Below are 18,027 nucleotides of genomic sequence, written 5' to 3' on the forward strand. Positions count from 1 at the left end.
AATCATAGAACTTTACTTTCATATGGTTTGATAATTTTGTTACTTTTACACAGTTATTTATAATTTAGGTCATCAGTGAGTATTATTGAACATAACGTCAATGAATGTTATTAACCAAGTTAACACTGAATAAATAAAAACTGTTTACCTCCTCGTTATTTGATGTTTAGAATTAGTTACTTCTTGTGTCTTTCTATCTTCACTATTTTTGTTTTTCCCATGTAAATGGACATCATATATACTTTTTTTTTTTCTGATTTTTCTTACTGTAGATTAGGTTTATCTGCAGTCATTTATAGCAATGTTGTTATAAATATTCTTATATACTATTTTCAAGGAGCAACATAAACCTGAGATCCAGGTTTATGTTGCTTTAAACTTTAAATTTTATATTGCATGCCAAATGATACACCTGTGACAAAGGTGAAATATTGTAGTCATTAAACCATCATTATTTCAGTGTTACATGCTCTGCTTCATTTCCATTAAACTGTCAATCTGAATTTAACAAGAACTTAAGCCTGCATTATTAAGGGAATGGAATTTCTAGAATTCTTGAGAGATAAATGTCTTAGGCAACATGTAGTAGAAGGAACAAGAGGTTCAAGAATTTGGATTTGGTCATAGCATCAGAAGAGCTAATTATAACTGAGATGGCATCTCTGCCCCCAGTTAGAGAGAGTGACCACGTGGTTTTGACTTGGAAGATGAATAGATTAGATTAGAATTTATTAGCAGCAATAGCAAGCTGTATATTGTGAGTGAAGAAGAGAACACAGTTTGGTGTAAAGTGGATGACAAACAATATCAAACAGGAAATGCAGGTAAAAAAGAGATTATAGAAGAGATATAAGGAGAGGGGTGGAGAGCAGATGCATGAAGAATATAAGACTCAGGCCAGGAGAATGACTACTATGGTAAGAAAGGCAAAACTGGAATATGAGAAAAGATTGGCCTTGAGACCCAAAGAAAATCCTAAGGAATTTTTAGCCATGTGGCCAGTGGAATGAGAAATGAATGTGGAAGAATGACATTGTGGGATAAAAATGGGAATAGAGCGACTGCTGCAAAGGACCTAGAGTAGTTCAATAAACACTTTATTATGCTATTTCATCATGGAGAAGTAGGTTTTAATACTAGGAGAATAGGACAGGTTTAGAAGTGCAAGAGGAGAGTGTGTTTCAAATACTGAGTACTCTGGGTGTCAATAAATCAGTGGGACTGGATAGAATTTCATCTCGAGTTTTGAGAGAATGTGCTAATCAACTGACAGCTCCTTTGACCTGGCTTTTCAATGAAAGTCTGGTCATGGGAAAAGTACCCAAGGAGTGTAAGATAGTGCCATTGCATAAGGGTGGTAGCAGACTGGATGTGTCAAATTATAGACCAGTTTGTGTTTCATCAGTAGTTGTTAAGATATTGGAGAAATTAGCAAGGGACTATATACATTTTTGGGAAGATGAAGGTAATGTTATCTGTGAGACTCAACATGGATTTCTTAGGGGGTGCTCTTGCTTTAGTAATATGACTGCCTTTTATAATAAAGTGACAAGAAAAGTTAATGAGGGAAAGGAATATTATGCCATTCTTTTTTGGATTTTACAAAGGCATTTTATAGGGTAAGTTACCAAAATGATAAGCTGATATTTAAATTGCAGCACATAGGTTCAGATGTCAGGTTAGTGAAGTGGATTCAGGATTAGCTATCTGATAGGTATCACTGAGTTGTGTATGGTGGTGGTGGGGGGAGACAATATCACAGAGGCAGAAGGTTATAAGTGAGGTCCAACAGGACTCAGTACTGGGACCTGTATTGTTTAACCCTTATATCAATAGCATTGTCAATGGATTGCAGATGGATATTCAGTTATTTGCAGATGATGAGAAGCTTGGAAGATTAATTAGTAATAACGCCGACATGGTAGCTCTGCAAGAGGATTTGAATAAATTGGACAGATTGGCAGATATATAGATGAATGGGGATTTAAGTTTAATGCAGCAAAGTGTAAAGTCTTGAAGTTTGGGATACATCGATGGGAGGCTGCATAGTCTGTTGGAGGAATTGTACTGAAGGAAGTAGGGGAGACGAGAGATCTGGGGGTGATGACTATTAGAAACCTGAAATTCAAGGAACATATTACAAAGGTGGTGAAGGTTAACCAAGAGGATTGCTGCAATACTGAGAAGGATGCTGACCTGCAGAGATAAAAGAGTTGTCATAAAGCCCTGATCAGACCACACTTGTACCTATTGGGCTCAAATTTGGTCCCCAGGATTTGAAGGGGATAAATTAGTCATGGAAAGTATGCTGAAGCAGATAACAAAGATGGTATCAGGACTGTACAATGTAAGTTATGAAGATAGGCTGAGGGAATGTGGACTGCAGAGTTTGGTAGATAGAAGATGGAGAAGTGACATGATTGAGACTTTTAAACTGCCAAGAGGTAGTTATAGGGTTGATACCAGGAAGATCTTTCATTTGGTAGAACTGGGAGAAGGAGCAAGGACAAGAGACCATCTCTGGAAATTACAAAAGGAATTGTGAGCAAGAGGTTGAGGAGTGGTTTCTCTGCATAGAGGGTGGTCGAACTATGGAATGCATTGTGTGATAGAGTGATGAGAGAGCATGAATAGTCAGTGAATTCAAGGAGTGGTATGATTGACTTTGTGTTTTCTCGGATCGGCCTCCCATGATGAGTCTTGGAACTCCACGAAAGCCTAAATCATCATTGTAATAATAATTATTATACATTTACATCAGTTTTCATGCAACCGGAATGGTGACTTGTGACATTTTCTCATTTATTAAAAAAAACAACTAGGTAAACTGTTATTTGTTGAACAGCAGAATTTTCTCTTTTAGTACATGTGAGAGTTAATGACAGAGTTCATGTCTTCATATAAATCTTATAAATCATATAAATTATGGTCAAGTAGCTTGGCTTTTTTATAAAGTTAATTTAATCACTTATTTATTATTAGATAGTTAATGCTATTATTATTATTATCATTAGACTTCCGAGTCAAAGGTTCATTATGGAGGTCCTCACTACTATTACTCACCTACTATTCTTCATATACAAATCCTGCTCCCATACACTATTTAGTCTTTTGGACACTGACAGTCTTAAGTCTTTCAGTGGAGAGTATTTTCTGGTCAGTTTACCTACCTTGCAGGTTTCTTGCATTGATGGATAAATCATGGTAGTTGAGTGTTTGTCTTGGATTATACCAGAGATACTATCAGAAAGAAAGACAAATGAATAATAACCAGATGTGAAATTTTAGTAGGATAAATTTTTACTTCTAATATGCTTAACTCCAATATACTATAGCAGAATATTAGAAGAGTGTGTTGCAAACATTTGAGCATCACTGGAACTTATAGATGATTTGAATATTCTGCATTACAGGGAAAATTGGAATACAGTTTAATGTGTTTGAGCTAGAATAACATATACTGATCAGCAGGGAAGAGTTAATCCTTTGTTGATGATCTTATAACAGCTGCAAAAAGTTGAAGAAATGAAGGATACAAAAGTAGGCTAAATCTTGGATATTTAAAATGCTGATGAAACTGATGATCAGGCCTGCCACAGTGTCTTTGCAGAATATTAGCTAGATCTGGTTCATCTGTGGAAGCAGATCTGGATAAAGCTTCACATTGGTGAACCCAGGATATCTTCCCACCTTACAGACATTATACTATTAGACTGGGGGCAGGGGACGTCTAGAAGATCAATGTGTGGCATCACCCTTCTCCCCCTTAAGCCTCACAAGCTTATAACATAATGACTGGCAAATTGCACATTCTGGTTGCTAGCTGCAGAAAAATGAGGATCTGCAATAGGATTGTCTATAAAAAGTTTTGCCTCCTGCAGTGAGTCTTCTAAAGTCTTCTAACTTCAAGTAGGCCTGGAAATAATGTTTAACAAAATTATATCCACGTGGTATTTCTGTAACTCTTTTGCTATATTTATCCTCCTTTTTTAACTTGCCAAGGGAATGGATGTTTGTCCTACTAACCATTTGCCATATGTACTGCAAAAAGCCTCTGTAGCTCAGTCAGTATAGACAAACCCGGGGTTCGATTCCCATCTAAGATGTGAGGAACCTTTATCTGGTTTCTTTCGAATAAAGGTGAGTTAGCCGGTCTCATATGGAGGTAAGGGGGGGGGGGATTTCTTCTGGAAACTTGGGTTTTTCATCTCCCAGAACAGGCAAACTGGCTCTGTGAACACACATGGGTTACAGTCAGGGATACTGCCTTTAGGGGATGCAGCAAGGAGTGACGATCTGGCTGCATTAATTAGATGTAAGCTCTCTCGTTGCGGGTGGGCTAAACCTGTCCTAGGATAGGATATGTACTGCTGTAAACCTGTGTCCTGGTGGAGTGTGACCTTTAATGTCTTGGTGCCATAAAAATCAAATCAAAAATCAAAATTTTCTCTCTTTTTTTTCATTGATGTTTTGCATTTGTATGGTGCCTATATTTTCAATTCAATTCATGTTGTTCAAGTATTCCCCTTCAATATTTCACTCGTTCCCTGAGGAATAGAGTAAGACAGTAGTCAGAGAAGATTCTAGCCAATATGACATTTATTTGCATTACCATCAGTTACAAAGTCAGGCAGTACTAAATACAGTTTGTTTGGCTAAGTCCTAAATCTCCCCAAATTGTCAGCCTATGTTGCACATTCAGTATCAGAATCCAGATGGATACTTACTACTTAAGCAACCCAATATGTAAATCCACCCTCCTGCTTATTGGAATCCTGAAGTGGCTTGAAGAAGTTTTGTGTATGTGGATTATAGCAGGATTTCTCAATTATCTTACAGTTGGCTGCTATGTACAACAGGTTTACAATCTTTCATAAGTGGGATTCTGAGAAAAATATGAGTTAATATTTTATAATATTTAGTTCATAATTTCATTATACAAGGTATTTTTTATGTGATTTTCAAAAATTTACTCTTACATTTAATTCTATTAAAATATATGAGATGGAAACTAAATGCAGTTTATTTTTTATGATGACTAGGGCTCATTAACAGCTTTTTATCATGGAAAGCATGGATCCCATTAAGTCGTGTCACTTATTGTGCCTATTTAATACATCCAATAATTATAAACTGGTATTTTCGTTCTCTTCGAACTCCTTTATATTTTACACATGCAACAATGGTAAGTAACAGTGTTATAACTTTATGAGGTGTGGTTTAATCTTTACAAATAATTTGTTACATTACTTATATGTCTGAATTCTTTCCTATTGATAAATATAGCTATTACCTTGCTCTTATTAAAGAGAATCTTAACCCTATCATGGAAATCTCAAAAATTGCTGCTCAATTACAAAGCATATCAACTGGCTATTCCACGAAAAATTTTAGCTGCTAATATCTACTAACAATATTTGTGGGGAGGGATAGTCAAACATACACAATTTTGTTCAGCAGCACTCTTTTTGCTATTGTTATATTTACTTACTTACTAAGTCAATCTCCATGTGTGTTTGTATGACATGAAAACAAGCAGAGTTTGTGTGAATGGCTGAAATTGATAGAAAAGAAAAATTAGTGTGTGTCACATTTTTTCTTGTGAATTTATATATTTTTAGATAGGGTTGTAACAGATTATATTAATATTGTGTTTGAATATATATATATATATAGAAAGAACTTGACATTGCCAGCATCCAGGAATGCATTAGCAGAGCTAATCTCAGGTATGGTCACTTAAACAGAATGTGCAAGGAAAGATTAGCAAAACAAGTGTTCTCTTCCAGGTTGGCATGAAAACAACCCAGAGGAAGACCAAGATATAGGTGGATTGATGTGGTACAAAGTGCCTTAGATGATAGAAATATAAGATCTGATAATGCTGGAGTCTTGACAAGTAACAGACTGATTTGGAGGAAAATTATAGATAGGAAGTTAGTAAGGATGTAAAATTTTCATGTAGTACTATCATATCCTGTACACCCCTTGAGGATACATGTCAGGAATTTGATGATGATGATATATATTATTAAGTGTATTTTTATATTATATATATATATATATTAAAGATGCTGAGAAATTATATGCTTGGTTTTATTTCTTTACCCAAGGAATGCAAAATATATTCACATCTGAGCTATTTGTATATAGAGGCTAATGACTTCACATCACTTGCCTTTGTATGCATCCCATAATGCATAGCACATACCCCTTTTGGATGTGTAAACTGCTATGCATAATGGGAAGGGCCACTACCCAGACTGGTTTCGACCTTTATTGAGGTCTGATTAGTGGGAGCTAGACCTTGGAGAGATACCAAGGTTGAAGTAATCAGAAGTCATATGAAATGCCTTAGAAAAGTCAAATGATATCATTGTGTATTCATTCCCTTTATCCAAGTCATCTGTACAATTATTATAAAATATGTGCAAATTGCTCAGACATGATTCTCCCTTTAGTAAACTCATGTTGTTCCTTTCAAAGTAGCTTGTCATTCAAACCTTTTCTATATGTGAGTTCTTACCAACTTCTCTAAAATGTTCACTGCCACTCCAGAGATACTGATAAGTTGATAGTTAGACAGATCAGTTTTTCCACCACCTTTGTACTATAGAACCATTATGCTTTCTTTCCATCCTGTGAGAGCTTTTCTGAGCTGGTACTCAAATTACATTTGTGTAATTTGATTACTTGGTTGCTACCGGGTTTTCATGGTGATGAGGATATGTTGGAAAGAGTCCAGAGAAGATTCACAAAGGTGGTCAGTGGTCTTTGAAATGCGAAGTATGAGAACAGATTGAGAAAATGTAAGTTGCAAAGCCTTGTGACTAGGAGGGAGAAACATGATTGAGACATAAGCCTGTCAGGGATTGTTATCAGGCTGACATGGATTTTTCATAGAATGGGAGGGGGGGGATAGTACAAGAGGCTATTGCGGGCAACAGTATGGGGGGGTAAGTAGGTTCTTTGCATGGAGAGTGGTTGGTGAATGGAATGCATTGCCTGAGTGTACTGTGCATACAGACTGTTACAACGGCACTTCGCAGAATATTTGTTCTGAGTCTTGTATATAGCCTATTAGCATGCTTTCCTGTGACCTATGATCTAAAGCTCCCTTGGATTATGGACTCTGACAAATTTCTTTGTTCTGCGCCAATTAGAGTCACCCCTTTAATGTCGTGAGCCCTTCCTGAATCCGACGTTTATCTTACTTGCAAGTCAGGTAGAACGGTGTATGGATTCAGGGATTTTGCAGTCGTGCCCTCTCCTAGCCTTACTAAATTTATTTAGATACTCTTCCCCTTTTATCACAGTTCGTGTGTTGGTGAGTGGCAGTGTCGTTCTCAAACGCAGTTCAGTGACCAGGATTTAACAAGAAACAAAAAGCTTAATTTTAACAAGATTAGGATACATAGAACATAAATCATTCAATCAGTTAATTGTTATTTCAAAATTTAAATTCTCTACATGGTAATACATGACAATTTCAAACAGGACAAGATTGCTATTTTCTAAGAATATTATAGATATAAGCATATACTATTAATTATCTGAACATGTATCTCTGGAGAGATCGCTAAAGTGACACATATATGCACAATGTGAAGATCACATGAATGGGTCTTCGGACTACCAGTCCAAGGTCTCTATAAGTTTCAATACCGACAAATAGTCTCCACTTCCTTTGCTAATGAAAGGTCTTAGCTGCTTCCTCTTCAACATTTAACATATTTTAGATATAGCAAAGTTTTACATTATCATTTTGATGCAGCATATAGTCACACTTCGTCACCACGTGCAAACCCTGGTTGGACTTTACTCACTTTGTGGATCACTCTCCCTTTTAGATCAATGCGCACTGGAACTTTGCTGTCGGAGGAGTTTTTTGCCATGCATCTCCAGGACTTATGAACCCTTCTAGAAGGACATCACTTGTCTTCTGCATCTTCAAATGCAGAAGACAAGGCAGGTTGTGGTTTTAAGTGGTTTAAAACCACTAGAATGTAAGAATATCCTGCTGCACAATCTGTATGTCTGTTCTAAGGGCTTAAAGGTGTCCGTAATTTTAACCACACACCTGCGCTATTGACAAGAATGTGATACAATGTTTGCGTGTCAAAAAGTGTCCTCTTCATGAAGCATTAGTATGTTGTGTTTAATTTTAGGAATCAAGCGAAGCCAGATAACAATTAGGGGAGTCTTTAGCAGTAACAAATGCAAAAATATAATATCAGTGATATTGCTATTCTATGGGTGTGCACCACACACCTAGCACATCCTGAATACAATGCTTGGAAGGAACTCAATGGACACTATGGTGTGAGCAATAAACAGCCATGATGCCTACCTTAATAATATGTAGCACCTTCTTTTGCTGCAATGACTGAAGCAATTTTACGGGGCATACTTTCCACAAGCTTATGCTAGTGATCGATGGGAATTTGGATCAATCTTCCTGTAGGCATGTAATGAGGTCCTGGACTGTTGTGGGATAGACATCCCTTGACCTCAGGGTCAAGTCCAATCAGATGTCCAATAGGGTTGAGATCAGGGCTCTGTTGAGGCCATTTAAGTGTGGTGATGTTCATATAAACAAACAACTCAGTTACAGAAGTAACTTTATGACATAGTGCATTGTCTTGTTGAAAGAGACAATGGTTAGTTTCATAGAAATGCCACAAAGTAGAAGGCACTGCGTTGTCCAGAATGTTCAGATACCTCTCAGAGTTCAATGTTCATGGCACCACAAACTGAGGTCAAACCAGGAACATACCATCACACTGTCACCTCCAAATTTCATAGTTGGGGATTATGCACTCTGGTAAGAGACATTCACCGGGCATCTGCCACACGCACACAGACACACACACACACACACACCTGTTCATCTGCTTGATAGAGGGTGTAGTGTGATTCATTGCTCCATAACACAGCATTCCAAACTTCCACATCCCAGTGTGCTTGCACCACTGAAGATGATGCCACATGTTGGTTTATGTAATGTGAGGCTTGCATATTGCAGTCCTACCACTGAAACCCATGTTGTGAGCCTCAGTTCTGAATGTTTTTGTGCAGATTCGTGTTTCAATCAATGCCTGGAACTCTGCACCCACCACCTCACACCCATCCATCAGCTCTATTATCACTTCATATATCACTTCATAATACAGCTTTCCAAACTTCCGCCTCCCACTGTACATGCACTTTGCACCATTAAAAACAATGCTGCATGTTAGTTCGGGTAATGTGTGGTATATGGTATATATTGCAGTCCTACCAATGAAACCATCTTGTGAGCCTCGGTTCTGAATGTTTTGTGCAGGTTCATGTTACCTTCAATGCCTGCATTCAATTGACTGACAAGTGGCATTTTTTACATGTTATACTTCATAGTACCCTACAGTCACATTCGGTGATTGTGGTGGGTCATCCACTGCAGGTAGCACTTGCAGTTGACTCCCTGCACTTCCCTCTCAGTAAGGTATGGTATCACTGATTGTTGACATGGGATGGTCCAATTTATCAACAATTTATAGAACAAATGGCCTGCAACATGGCATTTTGCACCTCTTTCAAACTCTATTAGTTCCCTCCTCACAGCAATTTTCACCCAGACACAGTTGAACTGACTTGGGAGCATCATATTCCTACAATTTATATTTATACCAGCTACAAATGCAACTCATTACCTGGCACAATGCACCTATCCCGTGGGGTGTCCATTGACTTGTTTCCAAGCAGTATATATATAATTCTGAAATGTGGGATTTCTGATCATTTGTCATTTTCTTCGGCTGAGTGATTAGTGTATGTGATCCTCAACCAACATGCAGAAAGTGCAAATCCCAAGTCTGTGTTATGTCATGAACCTGTGTTCGATTCCTTTTTCTGGTCTCTTTCGACTATAGGTGAGTTGATCGGTCTCATATGGAAGTGGAGGTTTTTTTCCCCCAAGTAACTTGGGTTTTTGATCCCTCAAAACAGGAAAACCAGTCTTGTGAACACACATGGCTACAGTCATAAAATATACTACAGCAAGGAAGGCAACAGGAAACCAGTTTGCTCATAATCATCTCCCTGTATAGTAGCATATTAGTTTCCCCACCAGCCATATGGCTGAGGGAATAGTCCATACTCCATATATATATAATTAATAAAAATAGTAAAAAAAATTCATAGCTCATCTATGGTACTAATGGATTGTAGGTTTACAACCTTTGTGAGTGGAATTCGCATTAAAAAAATACAGATATTCTACATATCAAGCATTAAGCTCATTCATACTCTTAGCATTCATTGCATGTTTTTGTTATGTATTGCCTCATCCATCACTCTCCATGCAAAAAATATATTCCTTATTAGGTTGTTCATTATGCTTTACAGAACTTTCAGGGATATGTGTTGCTCTTCCCCTTCTCACTCTGTACGTTATATATAATCTTCTAAGCATTAACATGATGAAATCCTACTCACCAGCTTAAAAGTCTCTGTCATATCACCTTATTTTTATTTGTGTCAACTAAAAAAAAAAAAGGAAGATAGATCTTGGGGATATGGATGCATGAGATAAATTTGAGAGGGGGTGGGGGGGCATAATGGTATAAATTTGCTGCTGAATGGAAAATGTCCAAGCATGGAATAACAGTATAGATAGCATATCCAGGCAGTAAAAAAAAACATGAATTAGATGGCTGGCTGTGGATGTCAGTTATAAGAATAGGTGTCCAATGAACAAAGGTAGTATGTTCATTGCTCACCTATCCAAAGGTAGTATGAGAGTCAAGACAGGATTAGCCCCACTGAAAATCGGATAGTCATATTTCTTGTAGTATGATTTAAGAAACTAATTGATTGTAAGGAAGTTTCAAGTAAAATTATGTGGGCAAACTTTAAAATGCAGAAATGGACAATGAAACTTATTTGTGCCTTAGGTGAACATAAAAGGTTCACCTAAGGAAGAAGTGGAGGAATTTTTTGAGTCATTAGAACAGGCAACTGACATAAAGAAAATGAAAAAAAGTGGTCCTTGTTGGAGATCTGAACAGTAGAGTAGGAAATGAATCCCACCAGGCATATAGGAACATTTTGGGAAAATTTGGAGGAAAGGGCAAAGCTAATAATAATGGTCAGTATTTACTGGACTTCTGCTCAGTACTAATCTCTGCTAACACAGACTAATCATTACTAACACCATGATTCAACATAAAGATATTCATACGTTCACATGGAGAAAAGACACAGGAAATAGGAAAAGCCTCATTGACTACGTCATCGTTGATAGTGATATCATGATGCTGGTTCAGGATACAAGAGTGTACAGAGGATTTAAAACTGGAAGTGACCATTACTTAGTACTAAACAGAATAAAAATGTATATCATATTGAAAGGAACAGTATGTAAGAAAGTTTTAAAAACAATTAAAGTTCAGCAGCTTTTACAGGTAAATTGTAGACTCAACTATAGCCAACATTATCAAATAAAAATGAAACAAACTAAAAACAAGAACCAAACCTTGGAGTCTCAGCAGCAAACTGAAAAGATTGATTAATTCATCTAGGGAGGTATGTGGTGAAGTTATCTGCAAGTATGGAAAAATAAGAACACCATGGTGGACACAAGAAGCTAAAGAAGCAGTCTTGGAAAATAAGACAGCATACCAAATGTTCTTAGCAAATAAGTCAGCAGATGCCCTAAATACAGAAAAAAAAAATGTAAGAGAGCTAACCTTTGTGCAAAAGTAGTGAAACAAATGTCTTGGGGAGATTTTGGTAAGAGTATGAAAAATAAATATTAGGAAGGTGGTAAAATGTTCTGGAAAAAGAAATTATTATTATTATTATTCAGGCCTCCATGGAGTCAAATGACTCATCGTGGTTAGGTCCTTCCTAAGAAACACAAAGCCTATCTAGACTCGTCAAGGGGAGGTCCCCTCCCCCCAAGAAACACAGAGTCTATCATACCACTCCTTGAACTCATTGACCATTCTTGCTCTCTCACCACTCCATCAGGCAATGTATTCCATGGTTCAACCACTCTCCATGCAAAGAAACCACTCCTCACCCTCTTGCTCGCAGTTTCCTTTCGTAACTTCCAGGGATGGCCTCTTGTTGATCAAAGACTAAAGACCACAGATATGAGGGGTCTGTGAAAAATTAGGGGAATGAACCAATGACATCAATGGCTGAATCATATTAAAAATAGATATTAGAAAGGAACTTGACATTATTAACCTTCAAGAATGTGTCAGCAGAGCTAACCTAAGTCTAACAGATAAGCTTAGGTGTTGAAGGTTATTCATGCCTTATTTTTAATGATATTAACAACACCAAACAAACTATTTTATAAAAAAAAAAAAGAGCTAACCTATGGTGTTATGGGCATTTAAATAGAATGGATGAAGAAAGGTCAGGAAAACAGATGTTTGATGCCAAGATGGCAGGAATGAGATCCAGAAGAAAATGAAGGTCCAGGTGGATTGATTCTGTCTGAAGTGCCTTAGAAGCATGAAATGTTAGATATGACAATATTGGAGTGCTAACAAGTAATTGATTGATTTGGAGGAAAATTGTTGATAGGAGATCAATAATAATGTAAAATTAATCATGTAGTTCTGCCATAGTAATCTGTATACACCTTGAGGATACATATCAGGAAATTGATAATGATTTAAGAAACTGTGGGAAAGAAAGGAGATTGGGGGTAAGCTGTTACAGTGAGCACCAATGAAGGAGTTTTAGAAATCAGTGGGATTTGTGGCTTTGTTCAACTTAGTTGGTCCAAAAATCATTAGTATCAGCATAAATGATATATGGAAGATGTTATACCATTGGGAAATTTTTAATTGGGAAATATCGTAAAATGTTTTTTGATAAATTATATTTCATTATGCCCAGCTTCTCGTATCTGCTAAAACAGTACAAGATAGAATATCTAAAATGTCTTCAAATGTAACATATTTGCAGGTGGAAGATATTCAACCTTCTTCTGCCTTATCACTTGCTATAGATGAGTCTTGCGACATAAAAGACACGGCACAAGTTGCCCTTTTTGTCAGGTATATGTCTTCCCAAGGTCCAAAAGAAGAACTTCTAGGATTGCTACCGCTCTCGGGACAAACTAGAGGGGAAGATATAGCGAATGCCGTGCAAAAATGCCTTGAAGACAAGAAGATCTTGTGGCTCTTTAAAAACTTTTTAAAATTTTGTGGCTCTTTAAAAACTTTGAAATTTTGTAAATTGTAATATTTGACTCTTCCGACTCAAAAGGTTGCCGACCCCGGGTCTAGTCCTCTTTGATGATGTGTACACTCTTGTAATATTATTTGTACTGCACTTGTGTACTACTTCATGACTACTAAAGTGGATATTATAGCAGTGCTATTTTTCATTACAAAGAATTTGATGAGAGTCTTTGATGAGAACGCATTTTTTTTTTTTTTTTATATCAGGCCTACTCATTAAGATTGACCTGTAGTACATTTGTAGCATATGCAGACAAAGGCTGAACAGTGGGGGGAAAAAAAAACTGTTGATATATTGATATATATATATATTTTTTTGTTATAGCTGAAAGGACCATAGGGAACATATAGTAATACTCTTATAGATTGGTGAGTTTGTAGTTGGTCTTTGAAATGATGTTACCGACTGGTACTTCCATTTTCATAAGCTTAGAGGAAACTAAGGAAATGACAGATACCAGTTCACTGTTACAGCACCGGAAGTAGATGCTGTAACATCATGCCTCATACAAAATAGACATATGGCTGCTGTTCTTGATATATAGGCATAAAAAGCTTAGGCATGCAGCACTTCTTTTGGCATTCTTCATTTACATTTATGGTACAATAATAACAGTTTTGCACCAAATATTTTTTTTGATACAATATGGCTACAGATACATTGCAGACTCTTTATTTTTTTATGCACATCTACTATGATTTTATAAAGTTGCTTTTATTGAACCAATTATTATGTTGCAAAAATCATTATGTTTAAACTGTTAATAGTTTAAATTGTGCTTAGTATATATTGCAATTCTTCATTTATTCTATTTTGATAACAACTAAAATAATAAGATTATCTTTCTTTAGGTCTCTTACTTTTTGGCATTTCTTATTTATGCTTATGCAGCTGCTCTCTGTGTATCTGTTCTTCTTGAGGCTCCTTTTGTTGCCATAGAAAAAATGTTATTAAAAAGATCATGAAGTGAATGTGTTCATCCTGCTAATGCCATAAGTAACAGGAATTTATTGAACAAAGGAAATGTAAAATACACTATCCGGTCAAATATATTTGGACACCTCCCCATGCAGTGACCACCCTTTGCTGATTATAACAGCCTTCAATCTTTTGGAATGGCTTTTCACTTGATTTTGGTAAGTTGCTGCAGTAATTCCTTTCTATTCTTCCCAAAGAGCATTAGTGAGGTCAGACACTCATGTCAGGTGATTCAGCTTGGCTTGCAGTCAGTGTTCCAATTCATCCCATGTGTTTGATGTAGTTGAGATCAGGAATTCATGCAGGCTAGTCAAATTCTTTAACACCCATCTCATCTAACCATTCTTGCACTGACTTCATTTTGTAGATGGGTGTGTTATTGTGTTGATACAGATAAGAGCCTTCACTAAACTATTGTGCAAAAGTTGGAATTATGAAATTGTACAGAATGTCATTATAGGCTGCAATGTTAAGATTCCCAGTCACTGGAACTGGAGTGAGGGGGGAGGTCATTGTTTTTGAAACCATGAAAAACAGCTGGGACCATCATGCCTGCTCTACCAAACTTCGCAGTTGGCATAACACATTTGGGCAGGTAGCACATTCTCCTTGCATCTGCCAAACACACTCATGCACCAGCCTGTCAAATGGTGAAGCTGTTCTTCACTATAGAGAGTGTGTTTCCACTGCTCACAGTGTTCAGTGGTGATGAACTTTACATCACTCAACCCACCCCTTGCTGAGGTTAGGCTTGTGTCTGCACAGCCACAGAAATCCATTTTCTTTAGCTCTGACAAACAGTTGTCAGAGCTAAAGTTGTTAGAGTTTGTGGTGCTAGCTTTGCTTGAAGAGGTATTCTGGAACTCAGTAGTAAGTGTTTCAACTGAGAGAGCAGTGATTATTTTGAGCTACATGCTTTGGCACTCCGCAGTCCCACTGTGATTTTGTGTGATCTACCAGGTCTCGATTGTGCTGTTGTTGCTCCTAAGTATTTCCACTTTACAACTGCATCACTTGCAGATCAGGACAAGCTGAGTTGTTGCAAAAGTTGTTGAATATACCAACTTTTCCGTACTTCCCATTTTATTGTTAATATTTGTCTATGAAGATTTCAAGACTGTATGTTTCCCTCTATATACCTGAACGAACCATTGTTGATATAGCCATATCCACTACTATGAAGGGGTATCTTGATATTTTTGATCAGATAGTGTATGAATATGTAGATCTACATGAATGATATTAACCTGCAAATTGTTTTTTATAGTAGTTTATAATTCTAAATTGCAATAAATCTTAATAAAATCATAAATCATTTTGTATACTTGTAGAAGTGACTCTACTTTTATTGTTTGAATAAATCAAGGCAATTAAAACATCAAATGAAACAGCAGATCCTTTGTCATCATCCTATCCTATTCTACTCATCCATCCATCCTATGATGGGTTGAGTTACTACTCCACAATGAGGGACTTAAGACTAATTAATGCAGCCGGCTCACTCCTTGCTGCATCTGTCATCATACTTTACTTAAAATATGTGGAGAGAAGATTTAATGGGCAAATAAAATGAGATGCAAGCTGCTAGTACTGAACATTATATCCATATTCATTCATGCCAGGACCTAATTACCCATCCTCTACTTCAGGGTTTCCCAGATTGTGTTCCACGGAAAGTAAATAAGTGTTCCATGAAAAATTATCAAAATTAATATGAGCCTGGAATGGTTTTAAATGGTGCAACAAGTTCAAACATGTTTGAAAATCAGACGCTCCTCATTTTGCATGTGGATTGTGCTATTATGGCTTTAATAGCACAGTCATAGTGTCGTGCAGCGATAGTATGCGCTTGACTTTACATTGAATATGAGACCAATGATACTCAACTCTAACCGAGGTGTGGCATTAAAATTTCAGCATTTGTGAAGTGTTCCATAGTAGGAAAAATTTGGGAAACGCTGCTTTACTGGTGAAAATTTATTTATCTCTAAATCCAGAGTAATTTTTAAAAATGGTGATAAACCTTTTGGCAACTCCCATAGGCACAGATGACTTGCTACTGCTTCTGCCTGGTATCTCCAGCTCTGGGCCTGGCTCCCACTGAAGAGACCTCAATAAAGGTCGAAACTAGTCTGGGTAGATGGCCAATCCCTTTAATGCATAACAGTATACATATCCACATAGGAAATGTGTTTTGCATTATGGGAGATACTGGGTTAGAAGTGCCTGGTAGCTTGCTCCACCTTTGCCACGAGTTGCCTTGGTGTTGCACTACTTACTGGATAAGATAGTACAACACTATATTTAGTCCTGAAGATATTTTCAGACGCAAACTTTGTTTGCTCTCACTGGGATAAAGGATTAAGCTGCTTTACTGGATCAGTTTATTTTACACAATGTATTGCAACTGGATTTGATTGCCCATGGAAAAAATTAACTCTCGTTAGTTCACAAAATAGAATTCCCATGAGAGTTAATGAATTCAGATGGCATTAGTTTGTCCCATTCAGTTACAACTGTTGTTGGTAATAATAATAATTATTATTATTCAGGCCTACAAGGAGTTAAGAGACTCTTCGTGGGATGTCCTTCTTAGGAAACACAAAGTCTATTATACCACTACTTGAACTCATTGTCAGTTCTATCTCTCACCACTCTCTCAGGCAATGCATTCCATTCAACCACACTCCACACAAAAAAACCACTCCTCATCCTCTTGATCACAGTGTTGGATCGTCCTTCTTATATTCGATCTGCCATTTTGTTTTAACTTAGTTTTTAAACAAGTAATTAGTTGCTAGTTGATTACTAATTTTAATATAGAGAAATTTATATTTTTAGACTGCGCCACTCTATATCTAGATTAGTCTATTGGAATATAGTGGAACCAACCAATAACTAATTTTTTTATAGTAACTTTACTTCTTATACAGGCCGAGTTTATCTCTTATTTTAAGGTTCACGCTAGGTCCGATGATTTTATGAATGATGCAATAAACAAGATTCAGGCAAACACAAATTTAAAATCAATAAAACAAAACATTTAATTCAGGGTTATATAATATACACTTAAGCTCAACTCTGACAAGAAAATAATATAAATATCTTAGCATACAGGTCACAACATCTTATAGATTCAAGCTATAAGCATTCTGCTGTCAAAGTTACAGCTTTCACAACATTGAATTAACTTCTAATAGAGTTCAATATTACAAAATCTCTTAATAACAATTTTTACTATTATCACACAGTCAGCAAAGTCTCAATACATTAATGGTGGCAACAACTGCTTCACAAGTATTCACTTTCATACTTCTTACTCCAGCTGATTTCAGCAAAAAACGTTATAGTTAATGTGGGAAATAACAGGAGGAATCGCACATATTTCTGCACTGAAGTAACGCATAAATGGACAGTTCTTACCAGGTAAATCTTTTGCTCATCAACTTCACTATGGACTCACTTAACTGTATTTATTTAGCACACTATGGCAGCACTAATTAGAATAAATCTTCTCGATAACTGAACTTTTAATGGTTGCACTTTACAAGTATGGACGTATTTGGATAAAGGAAAATGCTCATTCCTTCCTTAACACTATTTGATTAATTCAGCACTCTGTTAAAGTTCCATGAAATTAATGGAAGATGCAGTAATTCTTTAACTTCTAGAATTATTTTCAGTTGCCTAATACTTTCCCGGTAATTTAATAGCTTAATTAAATTACATCACTAAGGTTCTAGTTATAGCAATCCTTTGCATTCCTTTTCTGCTACTCCGTATTTTCCTCGTCTGCCTGTGCTA

At 36.6% G+C, this 18,027-nt stretch overlaps 1 protein-coding gene across 2 annotated transcripts in view; it reads left to right on the forward strand.

Moving 5' to 3' along the window:
- LOC150103705 (nose resistant to fluoxetine protein 6-like) overlaps positions 1-15,611 on the forward strand; it is a 206,824-nt gene extending 191,213 nt beyond the window's left edge. For both annotated transcript variants that reach the window (XM_090396506.1, XM_090396507.1), the window contains 2 exons: positions 5,043-5,185; positions 14,097-15,611. In XM_090396506.1, the coding sequence (XP_090252632.1) occupies positions 5,043-5,185; positions 14,097-14,210 (257 nt within the window). In that variant the 3' untranslated portion in view covers positions 14,211-15,611. The remainder of the gene's footprint in view (positions 1-5,042; positions 5,186-14,096) is intronic.
- The last annotated feature ends 2,416 nt before the right edge of the window (positions 15,612-18,027 follow it).

This window comes from Typopeltis vanoorti, chromosome 8 (genome assembly GCF_054136105.1).
Source record: "Typopeltis vanoorti isolate ZY-2024b chromosome 8, IOZ_Tvanoo_1.0, whole genome shotgun sequence".
Taxonomy (NCBI): Eukaryota; Metazoa; Arthropoda; class Arachnida; order Uropygi; family Thelyphonidae; genus Typopeltis; species Typopeltis vanoorti.